Source organism: Geotrypetes seraphini, chromosome 6 (genome assembly GCF_902459505.1).
Source record: "Geotrypetes seraphini chromosome 6, aGeoSer1.1, whole genome shotgun sequence".
Lineage (NCBI taxonomy): Eukaryota > Metazoa > Chordata > Amphibia > Gymnophiona > Dermophiidae > Geotrypetes > Geotrypetes seraphini.
In genome coordinates, this window is record NC_047089.1 from 228,953,776 (window position 1) to 228,970,421 (window position 16,646).

General features: G+C 37.4%; 1 protein-coding gene across 1 annotated transcript in view; it reads right to left on the reverse strand.

The window, feature by feature from the left end:
• PAXBP1 (PAX3 and PAX7 binding protein 1) overlaps nt 1-16,646 on the reverse strand; it is a 129,609-nt gene that overhangs the window by 24,756 nt on the left and 88,207 nt on the right. The window contains exons 12-14 of the mRNA XM_033950574.1: nt 12,759-12,903; nt 11,332-11,453; nt 10,611-10,687 (exon numbers count right to left, since the gene is read on the reverse strand). Of these exons, the coding sequence (XP_033806465.1) occupies nt 10,611-10,687; nt 11,332-11,453; nt 12,759-12,903 (344 nt within the window). The remainder of the gene's footprint in view (nt 1-10,610; nt 10,688-11,331; nt 11,454-12,758; nt 12,904-16,646) is intronic.

A 16,646-nucleotide genomic window follows, 5' to 3' on the forward strand; every position in this document is an offset into this window, starting at 1 on the left:
GGATTATTTGACAGTACAAAAAAAGAAATCTGTGTTAATAAGTGCTCTCACAGCACAGGGTTTCTTTTCTGGTAGAATCATATGGTGTATATATAAATATATATTTTAGCATCACATGAGGAGTCAATGCAGAAAAGACAAAAATAGAGTGGAGAATTCAAGGTGGGAAAGGGAACGAGTACTAGGAGAAATGAGGGTTTTTTTCCTAAAAAAACTGGGATTTAGCTTTTAATCCTCCAGCATAGTTCCAGATATGCCTTAATTGATTTATATTTGCCTTTAACTCCTTTGTTCCCCATATGTCTGGGTACCTTGGTATAGGCATGTGACGTGCATGTCGAATTACTCCTGCATGCATTACTGTACACTCCTGGAACACATCAGAGTCTTGTCTCCCCTTAAGAGAGAAACAGAGTAGAGAATGACACGGTGACAAAATTCATCACCGTCCCCGTGGATAACCGCGGGAAACTATCTTCATGTCATTCTTTAAGGAGAAGGGAAAGAATCAGAGTATGAATGGCCACAACCACTGACCCACAAGCTTTGCTTTGAAGAATGCTGAGGCTGAAATAGACATTAGAAAATGACATGGGATTATTTCCCGCGGTTATCCGCGGGGACGGGAACGGTGATGAATTTTGTCACCGTGTCATTCTCTAAAACAGAGTAAGGAATTATATCCTCGGCTGGATCTCTCAGAAACGGCTACTTCAGTGAAATGCCAGAAAGACATCTGCAGGGACTTTACTGTGTGGCAGTGGGATCTGCTGTATCCACTAGAGACAAGATGAAGGGTTTTTTTTTCCTTCTCCAGTTCCCTTCTCTGATCATGGGTAGGATTCTGCTTTTAGGATTTAACATATTATACAATGATAAAAGGAAAATGTGTGTGTGGGGGGCTTTTTTCTCCCCTCGTTGTTTTGCGATTAAGACTCCTATCAGTAACCATGTAACAGCCTTAATTGAGTTATATTTACATTTAGCGTTTTTTGGCTGTTTTTCCTTTTTGAGAGTGTTTGGAACAAAGGAGTTAATCTAACCAATGCTGTATCCAGGAGTCCAAAGATATCTGTAGGTGGCAAATAGAAGGAAGTAAAAAGAGTACACTTCTCCCTCCGAATCTGCGGTTTCAACATCCGCGGATTTGGTTATTCGCAATTTTTTCTGATCCATTTTCATTTTTCAGGCTATTTTTAAGCCCTCTTAGACCCCCCATAAGCCTTACCTGGTGATCTAGTGGGTTTTTGGGGAAGAAGTGATCTTCCTACGCTCCTGCCCTGAAAACCTGCTAGACCACCAGGTAAGGCTTAAGGGAAGCGGGGGGTGAGTCACAGCCGGCCCGAATATTATTTGCAGTTTTTTAATATTTGCAGGCCGGCTCTGCCCCTAACCCTCATGGATACGGAGGGAGAAGTGTATTGTGTTCAATTCTTGTCTCCATATCTTAAAAAAGATATAGCATAATTAGAAAAGATTAAAGGAGGAGCAACCAAAATGATTAAAGGGATGTAACTCCTTTTGTATGATGGCAGGCTAAAGAGGTTAGGGTTCTTCTGCTTGGAAAAGAGACTGCTGAAGGGGTTATGATTGAGGTCTACAAAATCTTGAGTGATGTATAAAAGGGTAAAAGTGAATCAATTTTTTACTCTTTCAAAAATTAAGAATATAAGAATTGCCTTACTGGGATAGACCGAAGGTTCATCAAGGCTGGTATCCTGTTTCCAACAGTGGCCAACCCAGGTCCCAAGTACCCAGCTAGATCCTAATTAGTAAAACAGAATTCATGCTTTTTAAACAAGCATCTACCATAGGAGGCTTCAGACATTCCCCCTAGTAATCAATTTGTTTTTCCCATATTTGTCTTCTTTCCTATAATTATTGTAGTTCTACCCTTGATCCTTCTGTATCATGAAAATCAGTAATTGATTTAGTTTATGTGTAATTCTTGTAATACTTGACCCTGGTTTTTAAAATATGCATCGCTTAGAAGTATTATAAGTGATATTATCAAATTTTAAATAAACCTAAACCTTATCCTAGGAATAAGAAGTGGACTTCCCCCAAACCATCTCAATAATGGAAATTATTACAAAGACTTAAGTTACATGGAAATATCTTTAAAATAAATAGGAGAAAATACTTTTTCATTCGATGAATAGTTAAGCTCTGGAACCTGTTTCCAGAGGAAACTACAGTATAACAATGGTTAGCATAGTTGGGTTTAAAAAAGGTTTAGATAAGTTTCTTAAGGAAAAGTCCATAGTCTCCTATTTGATACAGAAATGGGGGATGCCATTGCTTGCCCTGAGATTAGTAGTATGGAATGTTGCTACTCTATGGGTTTTTGCCAGGTACTTGTGATTGGATTAGCCACTGTTGGAACTGGGCTAGATGGACCATTGGTCTGACCCAGTATAGCTATTCTTATGTTCTTAGGAGATTCAAGCAGCTGGAGTAGCCATTCCCAACCCAGTCCTCAGGGAACACCTAGTCCCATTGGGTTTTCAGGATATCCACATTGGATGAATATAATATTTATTTATTTGTTTTCTATACCATCCTCCCAAAAGAGATCGACACATACTAACGATCTAATACCAATATACATAATATACAGTTTACAGGTTGCAATTTGCCATAGTTACACTGCAAGGCTTTTCAATTCAAGTTTTTATCCTAACTCGACACATACTAGGGATATAATACTAATATACATAATATATGGGTTACAGGCTCCGCGGATGAAAAAGAACTGAGGACCACGAGGTGGGGATGCGCCCTCTAGTGGCAAGAAGGCTAGCACATGCGTGGTGCAGTGTGCAAACTTGAAACTTCTAGCAAGTTTGCTTGAAAAGCTGTCCGCGCTGGGGCTCCGTAGATGACGTCACCCACATGTGAGAATATCATGCCTGCTTGTCCTGGGATAACAGGTGTTATCCGGGGACAGCAGGAAGGTATTCTCACATGTAGGTGAATATTCATGAGTTAAGTTTTGTAATCAAAATCTCTCTCATACATAGTCTTTGCAGAAATCCTGAAAACTTGATGGAACTAGTGATTTACTGAGAATTAGGTTTGAGAAATCAATGAGCCCAGTAAAGATCCAATGAAAGGTGTCCCAGAAATGTGTAGAACAGTGGCCTCCAGCCTTTTTCATATAAAGGACCACAGTGTTAATACAAGAAAGTTCTGAAGGCCACCACAAGAATAATACTTACTATACTTGAGGCATCAATTCCTCTGACATATCAGGCAGTCATATGTGGGACGATATTACATCTGAAGCCCTCATTGGACAGATATAAAGGTTGGCTTTTCCTTATTATGACCGGGATAGCCATAAAAATGATTACTCGCAATTGGAAGAACTGGGATAGCTTTAACTTTAATTTTTGGTGGGCATGTTTTTGTTTAAGTTATAGATTTGAAAAGATGAATGCAGATATGCTGGGGCATACTAAGAGATTCAAGTTAATTTGGGGTCCTTTGACGTCTTTTATGGATTCAATATAGTTATCTTTTCCTTTATTTCTGTTGGTATAATGCACACACACCTGGGGGGGGGGGTAAGAGAGGGTTATTTCTGTCGTAGGTTTCATTCCCTTATGAAATATTGGTTGGGTAGAGTTTTTTAAAATGTTGTATGGAAAGGGGCGTGGCTTGGGAGTGCACAAGGATGGTCGGGTAGGGCAGAGGCTCTGTACATACAGACATTAATGACATAAAATACTGAAATAAAATTTTCATTTTAACTGAAGAAACGAAGGAAAATACAACGTGATGGCTTCAGGAAAACAAAACAAGTCTGAAATGGGGATTTCTAATACCGGCAGTGTTAAGAGATCTAAGCCAGAGCCGGCAACACCCTCAAAGTGTCCGTTGTCAAGAGAGAAAAGTGACATTGATTTCTGGAAAGAAATACAAGAGATAAAAGAAATTCTTCTAAAAAACGCCAAAAAGCTGGATGAAATACAGGAAGAAGTAATGACTTTAAATAAAAGAACAGAAGTGCTGGAGATTAAAACAACAAAAATGGAAATGAGAATGGACAGTTTTGAAGCAGAAAAAAGGCAATATAAACTGGACAGAGAAAAAATCTTTGCACTCACCAGGGAAGTCGAGGATTGCCAGAATCGCATGAGACGGAGTAATTTGAGACTTTTGGGCGTACCGGAAGGGGTGGAGAAAAATAATCCGGTTTCATTTGTGGAAAATTTTTTGATGAAAGTCCTGCCCCTCAAATCTAATTACCCGATAGAAGTTGAACGTGCACATCGCATACCAGTGAAAAGACTGGATACTTTAAAAGGTCCTCGCCCCATAATTTTCAAGTTGCTAAGACACCAGCAAGTTTTAGAGGTGTTAAGAATGGCTAAAGAACATGCAAATTTAAAATGTCAGGATGCCAAAGTTCACATCGTTCCTGATTTCGCTAAAACAACGGCAGATAAAAGGAAAAAATTTCTAGACATGAGGCCGAAGTTAAGAGAAATCGGAGCTAGATTTGGCCTGATATACCCTGCGATTATGAAAATAACTATTGACAACAAAACTATGAGCTTTGATGAGCCTGTGAAGTTGGAAATGTTTTTAAATCAAAGGGAGCAGCCGATGTCAATTTAATTTGACTTATTTACTTCCTGGAGTTGGAGTTGATTCTTCTTGGTTTTTATTTGATTTTATTTGTTATTCATCTTTAATATATTTGAGAATCTGCTAACTGACAGTTTGGCTCTGTTTATTTTGAATGGAAACTGTGAAATGGAATGTTGATGAAAAAGGCAGTTTGTTTCTCTGTGAGCCTTTAATATCTCTTTCTCAAAGGATGACTTTTAAAGTTGAAATGATTTGTTCCTTTGCTGTTACATATCTTATTAAGATATTAGAATCTCTGATATATGTTATTGCAATATATTCATGAAGATAAGATATTAATATACAGAGCTTATAGTGGCAGATTTAGATCATAGGTTATGATGAGTTAATGGAGGTTGTGATAAAAATTCAGTACAAAAGATTTCAGTTAGCAAAGATTTTCAAGGGACTCTAGTTTAAGGTTTAGTAGGCTTCTTTGAGAATATTTAAGGGGAATATATGTATTTAAAAATAAATAATAACAATAATTAAAAAAAAAAAAGGAAAATATATTATTAATGCTTAATTTTCATTTATAGGTTTCTTACAAGTCTGATACTTTTAGCAGACAGTGTTTTACATTCTTTTTTATCATTTATAATGTGAGTGGAAGATCTTTATTTAGTTTCTTATTTTGATTTTTTAATATTTTGAGAATATTACATAAATTATTTATAAAAATACATATGATTATTACATACAATATTGTTTTATAATTGAAGTCTGTATAGAGCTTTTAGTTTAGCTTTACTTGGTCTTGTATGTGCAGTTCCAGGTTTTATCAGCCAATATTAAGGGTGGGAGAGGGAGGGATGGGAGGGGGGTTAAAGGGATTTGATAATTGGGGTAGAGATGTTGGATTGGGAGATATAAATGAAGGTGGTGTTTATTCATTTCAAATGATTTCAGTTTTTTATTCAGATATAATAATTGGAAGAACTTTTGTAAAAATTATTTGGATTGATGGAGATTAAAATTTTTTCACTCAATGTTAATGGCCTTAATCACCCAGTAAAGAGAAAAAAAATATTAGCATTTTTAAAAAGGCAACAGGCTGATGTGTATTATATTCAAGAGACACATTTATCAGTGGTTGAATCCAAAAAGCTAGAAGATAATTGGGTGAAACACTGTTTTTTCGCTCCCGCAATAGGGAAAAAGGCAGGAGTGGCTATATTAGTGAACACAAAATGTTTAGCTTCATTTAAAATGATAGATTTTGATCCTTTAGGGAGATGGATACGAGTGGAAATGAGAATGGGAAATAATACTTTGACTTTATTAAATATCTATGCCCCGAACTCGAATCAAAATGATTTTTTTATTAATATACAAAAATTAATACTCCCACTGGCTGCTTCTAATTTAATAGTAGCTGGAGATTTTAATGCTGTTATGGATCCTTTTTTGGATAAAAAACCAAGCAAAAATATAAAATCATTAGGGTTAGATAATTTGGTGAATACTTGTAATTTGAAAGATATATGGCGTATTCTTCATTTTAATAATCAGGAGTTCTCTTTTTGCTCACCAGTTCATAAATCTTTTTCAAGAATTGATTACATATTGGTATCAAATTCCATAGTGCAACAAGTGACACAAGCTTCCATTGATCCAATTATTTTGTCTGATCATGGAGGAGTGTGGATTACACTTACACTAGATAATAATGAATACAATAGATCATTATGGAGGTTTGATAATACATTGGTTTCAGATTCAACTTTTCTTGAAGAAATTAAGTTAAAAATTTTGGAATTTTTCCAAATAAATACCTCAGCAGATATTAATGCGGAAATCTTATGGGATGCATTTAAAGCTACTATAAGAGGTAATATTATTTCTTATTCTGCGTATATTAAAAAACAACTTATTAAACAATTTTCAGATTTGGAAAAAGAAATTAAATTGCTGGAATCCAAATTAATAGATGATTGGAATCACGAAAATTTGCAAACTTTATTAAAGGCTAAAGGCAAATATAATGAAATTTCTTCAAAAATGGCAAGGAAAGATTTGTTTTCTCTGCAAACCTTGTATTATGGAAAATCTAATAAGGCAGGAAGTTTACTTGCAAATTATCTTAAAGCAAAAAAGAGAAGAATAAAAATAAATGCAATAAAAGATGAGAAAGGAAATATGCATAATCAAACTAATAACATTTTAAATCAATTTTTGGCTTTTTACAAAGAGTTGTATTCTTCCGAGTCTTCTATTGATAAAGTTCAAAAAGGTATGGAATTTTTAAATCTTCTTGAGGGTCCAAAGCTTCCTGATCATATAAAAAGAAGTTTAGAAGAACCTATATCATTAAAAGAATTAGAAACAGCATTGAAGTCTCTTAGAGTTGGATCCGCTCCAGGTGGGGATGGTTTTACTGTGGAATTCTATAAAACATTTCAAAATTCTTTATTACCCTATTTACTAAATTTATATCAGTTTCAACTTAATAAAGGTTGTATTAAAAGTACTATGGCAGAATCTATGGTGATTGTTTTGCCAAAGCCAAATAAAGATCCCACTATGGTTTCAAATTACAGGCCAATATCATTAATTAATGTTGATGGAAAATTAATGGCTAAAACACTGGCATTAAGATTGGCAAAGGCTCTTCCTTACATAATTGATGTACATCAAACAGGTTTCATTGCTAACAAACATTCTTCTAACAATACAAGATTGACATTTCATACATTAAATTTAACTAAAATGATGAATGAACCAGCTTTTGCTCTTTCATTAGATGCAGAAAAAGCTTTTGATAGGGTAGAATGGTCATTCATGTATCAGACTTTGGATTGGTTTGGTGTGGGTCCTGGTTTTGTTCAAATGATTAAAACTTTGTATAGCTCCCCTATGGCAAGATTATACATTAATAATAATTTATCTGAGAGTTTTAAATTACATAGAGGAGTTAGACAAGGATGTCCATTATCTCCTTTGCTGTTTGATATTGTTTTAGAACCCTTATTGATAGCTATTAATCAGACAAAGGGGATACAGGGTATTCCCTTGAAAGAATGGGAATACAAATTATCTGCTTATGCGGATGATATTTTATTATATTTGCGCAATCCAGGTTCAACTATACCATGTTTGTTAGAATTGATTGAAAGATTTGGAATGTTTTCAGGATATAAAATCAATTGGAATAAATCTGAAATTCTTTCGCTTAATGTGCATTGCATAAAATCTATGTTTGATTCATTTCCTTTTGTATGGAAAGAGGATGGATTAAAATATTTAGGAATTTGGATTAAAAATTCAATAGAAGATACAGTAAAAGAAAATGAAAAACTTTTATTAAAAAAGGTTTCGGAATTATGTGAACAATGGAACCCATTACATATATCTTGGTGGGGAAGAGTTCAAACCATAAAAATGATGATATTGCCTGTGGTTTGCTATCAAATGTGTATGATTCCGGTATTTTTTCAGAACTCTTTTTATAAAAAATTGAATGCAATAATTATTAAGTTTGTTTGGCTTGGCAAAACACCTAGAATTGCTTTGGTATCTTTACAGAAATCAATTAAGGAGGGTGGGGTAAATTTCCCAAATTTCTATAGGTATCATCAGGCCTATATTTTACGTCAAGGTATGTATTGGGTCCTCCCAGATCTCATTGAATACACTCCAGATTGGTTATACTTGGAATGGCGACTCCTGTCTCCTTTACATCTTTGTCACATTCTCAGTATCAAGATGCCCAGATTGTATAAAGAAAATAAACTTTTATTAGATACATGGAAAACTCTAAGATATGTAAGTAATTTAACTGAAATTCCTATTAGTAAATCGACAAATCAATCTATATGGCTAAACTCCAAGATTCAGATTGGCGGAACTAAGATTGTCTGGAGGCATTGGTTAAATGCAGGAATACGAACTTTAAATGATGTTATTTCAAATGGAAAAATGCTTGAGTTTACACAATTGCAAAATAAATTTGGACTGAATAAATCACAATTTTATAAATGGTTGCAATTGAAGCAGGCCATTCAGGCAGGGTTCCCTGAATGGAAAACTTTAAATTTTCAATACAGCATGGAATTTTTATGCTTCCAGGCAGATTTTCTGGGTCACCAGGCCGCACAGTGGTATAAAGTTATTAGTGAATTGGTTAATAAAAAACCTAAAAATGGTCTTAGGGATATTTGGAGCATTGAGATTAATCATCAAATTTTGGCATCTCAATGGCCACAAATTTGGTCTTGGAGAATAAGATGTACACTGTCAGCATCTATGAGACAAACTTGGTTTTTTCTTTTGCATAGAACATTTTGGACCCCTGTTAGATTACAAAAATTAAATAGTTCAATGTCTAATAGATGCTGGCATTGTAAGCTTGAAGTAGGGACTTTGGATCATCTTTTATTTTTCTGTCCCTATATATTAGCCTTTTGGAATTCGATCTGGGATCAAATAAATTCTTTATTAGATAATCCTGTAGCATTAACTTATGATACTGTGATATTTGGCATATCTATGAGGAAAAAGAGTCAGATATCGGCAAGTAATAACAAACTTTTATTGATTATGACAGGAGTTGCCATGCAACATATTACTACAAATTGGAAAGATCACACAAGACTTAATTTTAATTTCTGGTGGAATTCACTATGTCACATATATAGAATGGAACGTTCAATAGCAATACAAAATGGAAATTATAAAAGGTTTAATGAAATATGGGGGCCATTGACATTGTTTTGTAATGAATAAACACCATTTTATTAACATTATTTATGATTGGAAGGGAAAGGGGAGGGTTTATATAAATGAAAAAAAAAATAAAAATGTAAAAAAAGAAATATGACAAAGATTGATTCAATCAAATAATTGTATGGAAAGGGAGGGGGGAAGAAGGGTTTAGATATATATACCTTTGTTATGATCTTGATAGATTTATCAAGTGATGTTAGTAAATCTATGTATTACTTATATTGTACACTTGTTGAAAGTTTAAAAATGAATAAAGAATTATAAAAAAAAAAAAATAAAATGTTGTATGGATTTTGATTGAATATAAATGCATATATGATTAATATTATTTGTATAAATACTGTACAGTATTGCATTTTGTTAGCTTTAGAAACTCAATAAAGTTTTTAAACAAACAAACAAAAAAAGAGTTCAAGTTTGTACATACTACTAATTTTGTAAACTGCTTTGACCTGCTTATTCAGACTGGGTATTAAAACTTTAATCAAATATTGATTCTGCAACACTTCAAGGATATATTTCAAAAACTCTCTTTAGTTTGGATTGTCAACAGTAGCACATTCTATAAATGAAACAACTGAGTAACACCTGAGTAACACTGTTTGCAGTTACTTACTATATCAAGTGGGCAAGATTGAAATGAACACATTTACTGGATTTGAAAAGTATTTCAGCTAAATGTTTGAGGGCCGCAACAGAGGACTTTAGGGGACACACTAGTGTAGAAAAAGGATCAGCATGCTATTCTCCATTTTATAATCATATATTGATAAAGACTGCAATTGAATCTGCTATCACCAACTTCTTTGTTCTGAAAAATCTTATCAATATGGAAATGGAAATACAGTTAAACCTCGGTTTGTGCGTAACCCGGTTTGCGAGTGTTTTGCAAGACGAGCAAAACTTTCTCACAAAACTTGTCTCGCAAATCGAGCCCACCCCCCCCCCGCTCAAATAGGCACCCCCCGCCTGACCAACTTTAACTCACCCCCCCGTCTGACACCGGCATGCAGCCCACAGGACTTGCCGGTGCCGCTTGAAGATCTTCTTCCTTCCTCTGCTGGCTTTGAGCATGCATCTGCGCATGCTCAAGCCCTTCTAATTCTCCCTCTCGCCGAGATTCTCGGCGAGAGGGAGAATTAGAAGGGCTTGAGCATGCGCAGATGCATGCTCAAAGCAGAGGGTATATTGCACTTTGGATATGTCTCACTTTGAGAAAATATGCAGAAGATCCAGCTGAAACTTACTTTTTTGGATAAAGTGGCATGAAAACATCATTATCCAGCGTCGTCCTCATTCTCATCAACACAGCCTTTAGCAATGCCTGAAAAAGGGATCTAAACTTAAACTGAGCAAATGCCAAAAACAGACAAAACCTTTAGAAAATAGCAATGCAGCTGAATATTAAATAAGTTCTGCCAATGCTGGAGGAGTTGTTGGGCTTTTTTAAAGGTGCAGATCTAGGCTGTGAAAATATGCCTGCAAAGCACTTTGATATGACTCAGTTTTTCCGTTCTCTATTTTAAGGCAGAAACAGGAAACCTTTCTGAACTGAGATGACAAAAGTATAAAACCTCTACCATTATTACCAGGTTGCCAATCCATGCCTCCTAACTGACAGATGATTCAGTCAAATATACCACCTTGAGCATGCAAGCTAGAAAATTTCTCCTTATCGAGTTAATGGACTTACAAGGAATCCTTTCTTGATATGTGAATACATCAGCTACTGAGCTTTCTTATATATCACGGAGGAGTGCAAAAAGTCTTGTGAACTTTTTGAGATCCCAGAGAACAAAATGGCAAGGCACAGTTTTCTATCCCAGAACAGCATCTTGCAATAGGGATTATACTACCTAAACCCAGATGTCAGTGGCCACGTGCTCCAGGTGTGTTGATGCTACAAACTTCACTAACAGCCACTGACAAATAATTAGATCCACAGCAATGACATGACAAAAATCATACCTGCGTATGCTTGTTTTCAGCATTTACAACAGAGAAATAGCCATTTACTAGTTTGTGTGTAAATGCTACCATTCTGGATGTTTGTATTGTTGAGAAAGGGTCCCATACTTTTTCAGCTATTCCTAGAAGAAAGTACCACACAATCACTCTCCTGAAAGATTTTAACATCTTACTCGTATACAGTAGACTCTCAGTTAACCGGCACCTATGGGGATTGATAGATGCCGGATAAATGTAGTTTATGGTTGCTTGAGAGTTACTATTAAAAACAGGCCTAATACCTAAGGCCATATCATAAACTGTTCCAGACAAACTACTGGACATGTGATAGGCAAAGCATGGGCATACTCAAGTTTGGCATGCCAAGTTTACACTTAAATTTCTGCCAAAAATTGATTTTATTTTCAGTTTTATTTAAAGTATTACTGTATTTCCCCATGTATAGGCCACGGTTTAAAGATGGGTTTTACAAACTGATGCAATTGGTGCGGCTTCCTTATATGGGGCGGCCTATCTAAAGACATTGTAGATAAGCTGCCCCACTAGTAGATCAGTCGCAGCGCTACTGGAGTCCCCCGTACCTTTTAAAATACCGTAGCTCCCTCACTGGATGGCTGCTTTCTCCAATGTCGTGGCCAGCTGTGCAGGGCAGGAGCGATCTTTTCAGCATCCAGCCTGGCCCCACGTTGCTTCCTCAATGCCTGCCGTCAGTTCTCACGGGTCCCACAAGAACTGATGGCAAGCATTGAGGAAGCAGCATGGGGCCAGGCTGGATACCGAAAAGATTGCTCCTGCCCTGCACTGCTGGCTGTGATATTGGAGGAGGCAGCTATCCAGTGAGGGAACTACGGTATTTTAAAAGGTACAGTGGACTCCATTAGTGCCGCAGCTTATCTAATGGGGTAGTTTATCTAGGATTTTTAAAACAAGAATAGGCATACAAAGGGGCGGCCTATATATGGGTAAATACAGTACAGTATTTTTTTTTTTTGCTGGTTGCTTGAGTTCTGGTTAACAGTCTACTGTACTTTCCTAAAAATATTCTAAAGCCCTTTTCTATTTTAAAGTAGACCTCAATACATAGCCATATACCCTTATTTATACAGTTCCTTCTGAATCAAAGAGAAGTCTGACAGAGTGCAGAGCTAAGAAAGGGCCTTCAAATACAGTTTCTTGTATGTGTCCATGTCTCCCTTCAAACCTCTAACATTTTACTGTACAAATATTGCCCTCCAGTGAAGTGGTAACATATGAATAGTATTACAACTGTGATTCCCTCTAACTCCATAAGTGTAACGTGAAGGAAGGAAGAGAGAAATCTCATCAGATCTTTAAGGAAACAGTCTCTTAAAAAACAAAAAGCTAAAATGTCTTCAGATGCAAGCTACAGCAAGAGAGCATAACAAGGCAGCAATAATCCAACATACCTGTGAATTTAGGCAGAATCACTTTTTCTACAATGGTTGGTAACAATGCGATGTCCACATCAGACTTATCCTGTTCCTTGTCTTCACCGCCATAAAACAGCAATGATTCAAACCACAACATACTTTCAAAGTCGGGACATTTGGCCTACAAAAATATTTTGCAGAAAATTTTACAAACATATTATAGTCAACCTGAAAAGTATGTTAAGAGGCACTTCTATGGCTTGTTGATGCTCTTATTTAAACGTGACTGTAAAAGTAATGAACTGGCCTAATCAGCAGCACATCTAATAAAAAATTGTTTTATAAATCTTTATTCATTTTCTTATGTTACAACAAGTGTTTCAAATAAACTTATTAGAAACTAGAATATACACACTTGATTAACTCACATATTAACCTTAAATTAACATTTCTTTAGAAAATTAATATTATATAAAGTTATAATATTATGCAAGAAATTTAAATTTATATAATTCTGATTGAATATATTATTCCCCCACCCCTCCCTCCCTCCCATTCAATAATACATAAAATCAACTATATTGTAAATTCATTCAAGTATTGATATAGTATGTAATAATCAGAAATAAAATCCCACCCCATTCCCCTTTAATCAAATATCTTATCATGGTGGAATTCTGTATGCCATATATACAAAATGGAACTCACCATTGCAACATAAAAAGGCTATGTGAGTAAATTTCAAAAAGTCTGGGGACCGTTAACAGATTTCTGTAATGAATGATTAACTTTCCCCATAATAAAAAATTGTAAGAAAAAAAACACTTCCTCAAATGTCAAGCATTTTATACAGTTTCGGGGGACCTTTTTGTCTCAGGACTATTGTAATAATTGGAAATGATGAAAGAAATCCATTAAAAAATATTTTCACTGGGAAATTTCTGCTTAAAGTAATAAGGCTGATCGCCTTTTAAAATATTTTTTTTTCCCAAGTTCTTTATTCATTTTTCCATCTTACATCAAGTGCACAATAATATATCAGTTAAAACTTAAATACATCACTTGAATTTTCTTATAATATTATCATAAATACATAAATTTATATCCCCCACCCAACTTTCAAATATTTTAATCAAAAAAATCGTATAAATATTATTTTTTTAACTATCATGCCCGAAATACATTTTTGAGACAGCACCTTGATGTGTGGTCAAATACTGGCACAAAAAATATCAGAACATCAACAAGAATATTTCATTCAAGCGAAACATGCAAAGAGCACCCCAGGGTTATATCAGTCTTCCTCATATTTTCTGTTTTACCTTATCCTGACATCTCTTACTGTCCTATCTATATTTTCTCTTTTGCTCTTTCTCCTTCTAAGGTAAAATTAAAATTTCAATTTATTTAGTCCTCCCAGATCAATCTAAACAAGTGGATTATGTCCCCCAGCCAGATGGGGGACGGGGACACTCTCAGCCCCATATTCTGTATAGGATGCCTGGAAGGGGTGTCCTATACAGAATCGGGCCTACACTAAACCCGATTCTTTAACCAGTGTCCATGTTACAGACGCTGGTTACAGAATCGGGTTAGAGTAGACACGGCTGCTGCACTTTTCGCAGCAAGGTATCTCCCTGCAGCGATAGGTATAGCGGCCGCAGCTGTCTGTCCCCCCCGATCGCCTGCAGGAGGGTACCCAACCTCTCCTGCCAGAACGCCGCCCACCCAACACCCCCGATTGCCGACAGAAGGGTGCCCAACCCCTCCTGCCGTAGGACCCCCCCTAATACCCCCCGATGATCCCCCCAACAACTAACCTCTAATTGTTGGACAGACGGACGGGTCTTGCTGCCACAGACCCGCATCATCGAAATAAGGTGGGCCCACCCCTTCCCGGCCCCTTAGGCTTAGCAGGGATGGGCCGGGAAGAGACGGGCCCACCTCATTTCGACGAGGCAGGCCTGCCGGCAGCAAGACCAGTCTGGCTAGCCAACAATTATTGGTTAGTGGGGGGGGGGAAGTTAGGGGGGTCATCAGGGGGGGTGTTAGCGCGGGGGTCCAGAGGATGGCGTCCTCTGGCAGGAGGAGTTGGGCACCCTCCTGCCAGAGATCGAGGGTGTCAGGTGGGTTGCCTTCCGGCAGGAGGGATTGAGCACCCTCCTGCCGGCAATCGGGATGTTGGATGGGTGGCCTTCTGGCAGGAGGGGTTGGGCACCCTCCTGCCGGTGATTGGGGGGGACGGGACAGGCGGCCGCAGCCGCTATGCTTATCACAGCATGGAGATCCCTTGCCCAATAAGTATAGCGCCCGCATCTACTTACAATGTAGGCCAGCATTGTAAGCATCTCTCCCTCTACTAGGGAGATGCGTAGGGCCGCCTAGGTTCGCCTAAGGCCCTTAGGTGAGCTTAGGCAGTCTTGCAGGCCTCCCTAGGCTCCCAGAAATGCCTTCAATATAGGCGGCCTGCCTGGGGAGCATTTTTTTTAAAAAACGTGCGTCCCGCTTGGCTAAATAGACAGCTGTAGGATGCCTACAGCTGCCTAAAATCGGGATACATGTTGGTAACAAAAATCTTATACACGCCTACAGGATGTCCGGTGCTGGACTTGGAGAGACCTCCCAGAAAAGAGACTTGGGAGTACTGGTCGACAAGTTGATGAAGCCTCCTGCGCAATGTGTGGCGGCGGCAAAAAGGGCAACAGAATGCTAGGAATGATAAAGAAGGGGATCACGAACAGAGCAGAGGTTACCATGCCGCTGTACCAGGCCATGGTACGCCCTCACCTGGAATACTGCGTCCAGCACTGGTCGCCGTACATGAAGAAGGACATGGTACTACTCGAAAGGGTTCAGAGAAGTGCGATTAAAATGGTTAAGGGGCTGGAGGAGTTGCCGTACAGCGAGAGATTAGAGAAACTGGGCCTCTTCTCCCTTGAAAAGAGGAGACTGAGAGGGGACATGATAGAATATTCAAGATAATGAAGGGAATAAACTTAGTAGATAAAGACAGGTTGTTCACTCTCTCCAAGGTGGAGAGAAACAGAGGACACTCTCTAAAGTTAAAAGGGGATAGATTCCGTACAAATGTAAGGAAGTTCTTCTTCACCCAGAGAGTGGTGGAAAGCTGGAATGCTCTTCCTGAGGCTGTTATGGGGGGAGAGCATCCTCCAGGGATTCAAGACAAAGTTAGACAAGTTCCTGCTAAACCGGAACGTATGCAGGTAAGGCTAGTCTCAGTTAGGGCATTGGTCTTTGACATGGAGACCGCTGCGTGAGAGGACTGCTGGGCACGATGGACTGCTGGTCTGACCCAGCAGCGGCAATTCTTATGTTCTCCCATAATCCTGGGAATAAATGTGTGGGGCAAGAAAAGGTATCATATTAAGCGTGTTATATTGAGAGGAGGAATTTAATAATAGTAGAGTCTGCTTCTTGATATAGAAGTATTTGTGTTTTCCAGGGGTATTCCTTGGTAAAGCCTTGTGGCGAAACAAGTGGCATGTTGGATAAACTGCTCCCCTGGCCGAATGGATTGCTAATCTCCTAGCTGAGCCAAATACAAAAAAATGATAAGTTTTAATTTGAGAGATGCATAAGGTAACTTTGAATGGACTACTGAAGAGGCTGGTGCATAAAGCTTGGTGCCTATGAAATTATTTGAGCCCCAAGTGGCATAGTTGAGGTCCTTAGTAAAAACATATGTGAAATGATACCTTGAAGACTTCTTGTGATAATTGATGCTTTCTTCTTTAGCCTTGTCCTATGGAATTATTTTATTCCATTTTATTGCTATGTATCCCTGATGCAGGCATTTGCCAAAACATGTCAGGTTTTTGAATAGATGTTTATGAATTTTTTTATAATATTTTTATATTTGTTAAATACAAGTAATGACTTTATAGTTTTATAATCCCATGTACA